Consider the following 8,679-nt stretch of genomic DNA (forward strand, 5'->3'; position numbering starts at 1 on the left):
GAGCAAAATGACAGACGGGACTGAAAACGGGGCAAGCACTAGCAGACTGGATTCTGCGTGAACAAGGTCTTAATGGCAACTGAAGGCTCTAACATAGCCAAGTCAACAAGCAGATGAAAACGAGTCTGATTCTGATTCAGTTTTGTGAAGACAATCGTTCCGAAGTCTATATCCAGTGTCAGTAAAGCCATAATGGAAGACTTTTGCTTTATGGCAGATACGGCTGTCTGATGTGTATGCCTTATATGTGCTGAAATAATTTTTCTTTATACGATTCAAGGGGTGCACCTAATGCGCTGCAGTGCCTTGTAGGCTGAAAAGCATGGTATTACCTATTCTTACAATGGTCTGTTTATACCAGGAAAGAGATACAATAATAAAACATTTACAAATGCTGACAACATTTTATGCAAGTGAATGAGAATCTCAAAAGACACAACGGTAAGATCAAAGATGTTTAATTCCAGAAAATGTACCATTCATACAAATTATGCCCCAAACATTTCACAATTGTAAGTGATGACAAGCCAACATCTTCCAAGTCTCATGAATACTAAAGTGTGGTAAGTGCACACTTGTTGCACTGTACTGTCATACACACTTTCTGAAGCTATGTATCTGTGACCCGTAACTTTCACTGTTATGTCCTCCCTCAAAGTGAGGGCACCCTTAACACCTAAAAAAAAACCCCAAGAAACATTTGCAAATTAAATTCCATGTCAACACTGAATGTACACTGCAAGCTTTTAGATCATGTTTGGCTTAAAAAAAATAATAATAAAAAAAGGAGAAAAAAGCAGTGTCTAAGAACTGGATATCTGCTCCTTTAAGATACAATTGCGGAGTCCTTTGAGCACAGAAGACACACATGGTTGTCAAGTTGAGTGATAGCATCTCATTCATTCCTAATACAACATCCACCAATCAAATCACTTCACAAAACATTCAGCCACTTTGAACACTATGATCACTATCCCAAGAGAAAGCTCAGGGCACCCAACCACTCAACTTTGTCATCTGCGAGGTCGAGGAGGTCCGCCCCGACCTGACTGGGAAGGCCCTCGATTCTGACCCCCGGATGATGGTGGTGGTCGTGGCATACGCTGTGCATAACCACCGCCATTGGGACCTGCAGACAAAACGTGGTGGTGTCAGCAAAGTGAAAGCAAGGCCACTATATCTGTAGTTACATGGCCACATGTTTGTTCCAAACAGTACAGGTGTGACCTGTCATCAGATTCACAGCCAGCTGAGCCACAATCTGGACATGGCATCCTCTGTCACTAATTCCTCAAAACCCAGGACATGTATAGCTTTAGTGCAGGTAGACAGTAAGCCATATCTATCATGAGCTCAGCACAAAGCATCTGTAAATGGCTGCATCATTTGTCAAATGTGTCAGTGTGTGCAATACACCGCTGCCCTTCCACAAAACACTTGTGATCAGTTTATCCCTTGTGAGAATGCTTCACTGTTGAAGTGTATTTTCCAAGCACAAATTGTTTAGCTAGTAAACAAGCAGTAGCAACTGTGTTCGGTCTTGGTTTCAAAAAAGAGACATTTGTGCTTAGTTAACTGCCATGTACAAACCTGAAGTGGATTTTGAAATGCCAGTAGTGATCCATATTCATGGTACCATGATAATGTCAACAGAGAGCAGCCTGCCAAGACAACATTTATGAAGCATTTCACAAAGAACAAATATGATTTTAATTCTTTCATTAACTTTGATAATATGAATGAGTTTCGTTCACAACACAAGTGACCCACAAGAGGTTCACCCCATGGTCTTTTTTCCCCTGGATATATCTAGACCTTCAATCTGTTGAGAGATGTTAGCGTGTTTATCACCAGTCTGAACCTTCTTTCCAGGCAGATCAGTCATAGGTGTCCACACAGAGAAATGAATTTCTTTGTATGTGTGAACACCAGTGTTACAATACAGTGTGCTGAGGACCAGCAGTAGCTGAGAAATAAGGATAGTCATCTAAACACAGGCAAACCCACAACCGTGACAGAAACCTGGTAAAGCTATTTAAAGAGTGGACATCTTACTTGCCGGTCCTTGGACAGGTGAAGTTTGAACAGAAGAAACAGAACTTTTTTCTAACAATGTTCTTACCTTGAGCCTGGCCAGAGTGTGGCATGCGATGGTGGTTACTGTTGCCCCCCTCCTGATCCTCGTTGCCCTCCTTGCGCTGAGTCTGTGCTGGTGCTGGGGGTCCATCCTGTCAGCAATAAACAGCAGGATGCTTGCAAAGTCAGGCGCACAGTGATGCACATTTGAAAAATCTATTCCATATGTAATAGTTCCCACCCCCCAGTAACGTTTTGTTACAAGTTAGGAACTAAATCATACAATACCAGGATTAAAACCATCCAAAACACCTGATATTGTGAACGGTTACAAACCAGGGCTTATTTACAAAGATGGATTTTTATGTTTCTGCAGTTTTATGTACCCAGCCATTCAATGTCTATGAAAACTTCTTACAACTCCGTATTGGCACTTTGGCAGAGTGGCACACCTTTAATGGGTTCATGTATGAATGTTTCAGTACTGCCTAACTTGTGAAATCTCACCCTATGTACGAATTATAAAATCAACAACAACAACAACAAAAAGGTTATGGCATTCTCTTCCTGACACAACCAGCCCCCGGTTCTTCTGTTAAGTTCTTCCCATATTTCTGTTGATGCCTGAGCAATCCTCAGCTCATGGTAACTTCATGTTGACTCACTGATGAAGTCAGAGCACTTTTTTTGTTATTGCAAGTTTTGCTTATGATCACATGCAAAAAAGTTTCAATTCTTGATACGTATTAAACAAAGTGTTCCAACGCGTATCACAGTGCATTTGATCACAGCAATTATATCTGGAATGACAAATGAAAACAATGACAGGTGAGGCAGCATATGAGTGATCTATGTGAACTGTCATTTATATATTTGTAAAAAAAAAAAAAAAAAAAAAAAAAAAAAAAAATTCATTATTTTGTTTTCCAATTCTTTATTTTTCATATTTTTTCTTCTTATTTTTCTTACCAAAAAATTTCAATTCTTAAAAAAATTATATTTTTAGCATAATTTTTTATGTCAGTTTTACACAAACCTAGCATAGGCTCTAAAGGCCTGACCACTGCACTGGGTTAATGCAAAGATCAGGCATCTGCCTTTCTTTTCTCAGCACATGTGGTGCAGCATGTATGGGTCAGTCTGCACACTCTGACACCCACCTTGAAACCGAAACTGAAACTAAGACATCTGAAAATGACTGCTTTGAAGAAAAAACCTAGGCAGGTAAGGCTGCATGGGTTGTTAATTCTGAAAGGGTTAAAACTCAGAATACACATAACCTTCAGCTAATACATGTATTATCATTTTATTGTCATATCAAGTACATAAATGTATTTCAGTTTCAGTTTCTCAAGGATGCATCACTGCATTCAAATGAATTAATATACTCTACACCTCATCTGCTAGGTGGATGCCTGACCAGCAGCATACATCAAGCCTTGAGTGCATGCAAATATATATTTGTGTAACTATCAGAGGGGATGTCTTCTACAGAATCATGCCAGAGGACAGCTCTTTGTTGCTGTGGGTTCTTTTTCAGTGCATTAAGTATGTGCTGCACGTGACCTTGTTTTTGTGTGTGTTTTTTTCCCTGTATATTGTCTCATCCGAATGACTAGGTGCTCAGTTGCATTTTTTCAGTCAAACTTACTTGGCAGAACAGATGAGAACGGGAATCTAAACCAGACTCATGGACACTGTACTGGCAGATGAGTGTTTTAATCATTCTGCCACTTTCCACAAATGTATTGCACTGAAGGTTTGTCTGGACTGTAAGCAACAATGTCAACTGCTTTGAAGGAAAGAAGTCTTATACTGTCTTTCACAGCCACATACACATATACAGTCTCTTCCTAGAGCTTTAAGGCTAGTATCAACCCAATACTATGTATATATGCATGCTCTATAAATCTTTGACAATCATGCTTACTCTTTTACTCATTTCATATCATTCTATCCCCAACTGTGCTCTTACTCATTCTATTACTTCATATTTCTATATCCCCAACAAATCTTCTTTGGCTTTTAACAAGATAAAATCGAAGGACAGTATGATCTGGTATTCCACAAAGACATAAATTTTTTACTTATAATACTGACACTTTGTGGCTGTCTTACCTTGTCAAATGAAGTAGGCTGACTTACCTTGTTGAAAGTGGCACTATACAAATCGGGTTCACTGAAGTTAGGAATTTCATTAAATACATATGTAAATCTGAAACATACAAAAAAACAACACCAAACTTTGTCAAATTCTTTGTCTCCATGGTTGTAGATTTTCCGAACATATAAATTTATGCTTAGCAACACACACACACACACAATGCAAGCATGCTTATAAACACATGAACACAGTCATGCCTAGAACCTCAGCATGCTTATCAACACATACATACAAATAAGCCCCACTCTATCACCTTTATCTCTCACCGCTTTAACTCCCCCCCCTTAAAAAAAAAAAAAAAAAAAAAAAAAAGGCCAAAAAATCTTCACACCACTCTTAATATCTTTTTAAACTTCCTTTCTGGATACATTCAAGACCAGCTGTGTGAGGAAATTTATATTAATCATAATGTAAAAAAAAAAAATTTATTAACACATTCACTTAGATCTTATTTGATGAAAGCTGAAACTTTTGTATTGATCTCCATACTGGCTCAACTTTGAATAAAATAATCAATAGAAATAAAACAGTACTCACTCTCCCCATTTCCAGATTTCTCCACTCTTTCCTGTGTACAGTGTTAAGGCATTCTTCCACAATGAAGCATACCTGAAAGGAATGATCATGATAACTGTAATGATTTTTCAATGAAAAAACATTAAAATATCTTTTACAGGGGATCTTGAGTTATAAGCAAACATATAGTTCGGTACATTCACCTATATATTAAACTTTATCACATATAATATAAAATCAAGTGCAGTCAGTTTATGCAAATGATACCAAAACCAGAAGCTAAAAAATGGTTTATGGCAGTTCCATTATCTTGAACACCACTTTGAAGATCAAGAAATTAAATACATATGTATTAATTTCTAAATGGTACGACCCAATCAAGGTTTGTTTTTACAATGCACAGAGACAACTGGGTGAACAATATGAACAGAGTTGGGTCACGGTTAAGTATGTGTAATTAAAATATCCTTTTAATATTACAGCTTGCCAATGTCACCCAGCTGACTATTCTTATTCTGTGTCAGACGTGAACAGAAAGTGATACCTATCAAATTACCCATCTTGTACCTGTAATTCTTCCCAAACAACAGTTAATTTAAACCCTTTCTTTCACATTGTCCAGATCACACATTACACTGGACAAGCAATCCATAACCTGCCTACAGATCAGATCTTTCCTGACTGTTGAAAATCTCTGTTCAGTAACAGCTCACTCAATATACAAAATAATAATCTTAAAAAAATAATCCATAAATCTATTTTTCAATCAAAACATTTTGACCCTCAATCCAATTTGGTATTGTTTACATAATGTGATTTCCTCCTTGTCACCATGAATGTGATAAAACACCCTTCTAAGGCTTATGTATTTGTTCCTGCTGCATAAGCCATATCAGCTTGTGACTGTGTGCATGCTGCCTTATCATCTACAACCCAAGCTCAGCAAAATATAGTTAACACTGTCCCATTAACAAGACTGCACATATGAAGCCAAATTCCTTTTTGGACTGATGATCCACTTTCTACTATTCTAGTCCTGTCCACCACATGTCCCTTTTCATTTTCTCTCAGACTCCTGTAAGCTGTACTATTTTTCTTTTTCTTTCGTTTATTAATAACGGTACAATGATAAACTTATGCCTGCGCGCACACACACATATATAATATACAGTGTGACAGATTGGAAAATAAAGTCCTGGACATACAAATCAAAGAGACGTACCCCTTCAACAACTTGCAGATGTCACCCGGTTGCACAGCATCCCCCACCTGGTCCCACACTGACATGTTCATGCTGCCTGTCTTGTCCGCCACCTTCACTGTGCGCACGTAATGCCCGTCCTTGGTGCGTGTTGGCTGGCCTGCATTAGTGCATACATCACAATGAACAATACTACAGTGTTGGTTGGCCTGCATTAGTGCAGAGCTGTATACATCACAATGAACAATACTACAGTGTTGGCTGGCCTGCATTAGTGCATAGCAGCATACATCACAATGAACAATACTACAGTGTTGGCTGGCCTGCATCAGTGTACAGGTGCATACATCCCATGGACAATACTACAGTGTTGGCTGGCCTGCATTAGTGTATAGCAGCATACATCACAATGGATAACACTAGTGTTTGGCTGGCCTGCATTAGTGTATTGCAACATACATCAAAATGAATAATACTACAGTGTTGGAGATAATATCATCGTTTCTGGCCTACAACAGTATCAGTATAAGGTTCAACACCACAAGGCAACACATGCTGAAAAAGAACATTCAACATGTATAAACAAACCATCTCATAAGCCACACACATGAATTTTGTGCACGTCTGAGTTTCAACCTAAAAAATTTAATAATGAAGAATAATGTGATGGTAATCATTTCAATTTGAAATGTCAGTTGAGTGGAATTTTCAAGTGGCAGAGTTGAACGATCAAACAAGCCGCAACAACAGAAATTACCAGTCTTGTAAATTTGTGTTAACTGCATAAACACTCAATGTTGGAAAATGCTTATATGTGGGGATTTTCCTTTTCTTCCCCACTTCAAGCAGGCAAAAGGCCTTATCAGGCCTACACGCCTTAATAATACTGATATGAGTGTTGTGTATTCTGGATAAGTGTACAGCTGGAATTGTATGGACAGAAGAAAAAGTTTAAATACAGTGTGTACTCCTGTGCCACAAAGTGTAAATTTATTTCAAATAAATACACTGTCACATAAAATGTCAAATTTGTGAACTGGCAGTGATACAGAGAACCTACAGGTAATAAAATTAGTTGTCAAGATGCTGATAAAACATTTACAGATGATCTGCCTCACTTTGAATCTTCACTCTTGCCATCCTTTATATATATACGTCTTATTTTATTTATTTATTTTTAATAAACGGCCGCTGGAGTCTTCAGTTGATCCAGCTGTTAAATCAATAGTTGGTAGAAGAGCCTGTAAACAGGTCACAGCAGAGTTGTATAGCTCAACATAATCTAAACTGTACAAACTTATTTCCAGGACGATGAAATTGACGTAGAGATTCTTCATTCCGGGTTGTATGTCTTTCAGAAAAGTCCAGTTTGTGTCTCCCATTTTGTTATCTGTTTTCCCACCAACAGCCATTCACTTTGACGTCTCTTTTTGCGTTCACGTGGCTTTTAAATTGCACTGTGAGTCCTCGTCTTTCGCCACCAGTCGCCTTGTTCTTTCGATCTCGTTGTCTTCAGACCCCTACATTCAACTTTAAATGAGACCTTTGCTCTTTGCTTGTAAATCAGATCAAAATGAACTAGTGTTCGAAACCTTTGTTCATAGAATTTCCAAGGAGGAAAGTTTTAAGACATTAATTTCGACTTCAACGAGTGAAAATGTACTGAAAGGGAACAGCCGCCATGTTTCCTGTTTGTCACTAACACCATGTGAGCTAACGGGGACCCCTGCATGAAGCGCGAAGGGGAGCAGCTGTCATTGATGGTTTTGCCTCTAGCTCTCTGCTTCCAACGCCGACTGTCTTAAAACCCTCCGGGCTGAGAGAGTGATGATGTAACGAGACACTCCACTGCAATCAAATTCCAGCCCAGACAGTCGGGACAACAGTTGCCTCCTCTGCTGTTCTGATGGTCATATACTTCCCGCACGTTCATATCCCCTCCACCTCAACCATCCAAGATTGTCAACATTTAAATGGAAATAAGCCCTCATGAATGAATATTTAAAGAAAAATCATACGTGCTCAGCTACACAGATTTCCATCAATTGATCTGTGCAATATGTTCTTTGGCATTTTTCAAATTGATACTTTTTATCAGAGGCTTGGAATGATAATTGATGGTCAGCTGCATGGTGTGTATGATTAAGAAAAGTATTGTGGGAGGTTTCTATTTTTGCTGGGGTACAACTGCTGTCCAATTACAAGTTTTAAGTTTCAGTTTCTCAAGGAGGTGTCATTGCGTTCAGACATATCCATACATGCTACTCCACATCTGCTAGGCAGATGCCTGCATGACCTGCTGCATAAACCAATGCGCCGCTTAGCCAGGCTTTGAGTGCATACACACGACGGGCGCAGTAGCCGAGTGGTTAAAGCGTTGGACTGTCAATCTGAGGGTCCCGGGTTCGAATCACAGCGACGGCGCCTGGTGGGTGAAGGGTGGAGATTTTTACGATCTCCCAGGTCAACATATGTGCAGACCTGCTAGTGCCTGAACCCCTTTCATGTGTATATGCAAGCAGAAGATCAAATACGCACGTTAAAGATCCTGTAATCCATGTCAGCATTCTGTGGGTTATGGAAACAAGAACATACCCAGCATACACCCCCCCGAAAACGGAGTATGGCTGCCTACATGGCGGGGTAAAAACGGTCATACACGTAAAAGCCCACTCGTGTGCATACGAGTGAACGTGGGAGTTGCAGCCCACGAACGCAGAAG

The 8,679-nt window shown here is 39.3% G+C and overlaps 1 protein-coding gene across 1 annotated transcript; it reads right to left on the reverse strand.

Moving 5' to 3' along the window:
* Nucleotides 1-848: 848 nt before the first annotated feature.
* Nucleotides 849-7,650, reverse strand: LOC143279880 (SOSS complex subunit B1-A-like). Its single transcript, XM_076584175.1, has 6 exons — nucleotides 7,255-7,650; nucleotides 5,979-6,117; nucleotides 4,778-4,849; nucleotides 4,222-4,291; nucleotides 2,123-2,228; nucleotides 849-1,129 (listed from the first exon to the last, which is right to left on the reverse strand). Exons 1-6 carry the CDS (start codon nucleotides 7,367-7,369, stop codon nucleotides 1,014-1,016), a joined length of 618 nt encoding a protein of 205 aa, XP_076440290.1. The 5' UTR covers nucleotides 7,370-7,650; the 3' UTR covers nucleotides 849-1,013.
* Nucleotides 7,651-8,679: the final 1,029 nt, after the last annotated feature.

Source organism: Babylonia areolata, chromosome 1 (genome assembly GCF_041734735.1).
Source record: "Babylonia areolata isolate BAREFJ2019XMU chromosome 1, ASM4173473v1, whole genome shotgun sequence".
NCBI lineage: Eukaryota > Metazoa > Mollusca > Gastropoda > Neogastropoda > Buccinidae > Babylonia > Babylonia areolata.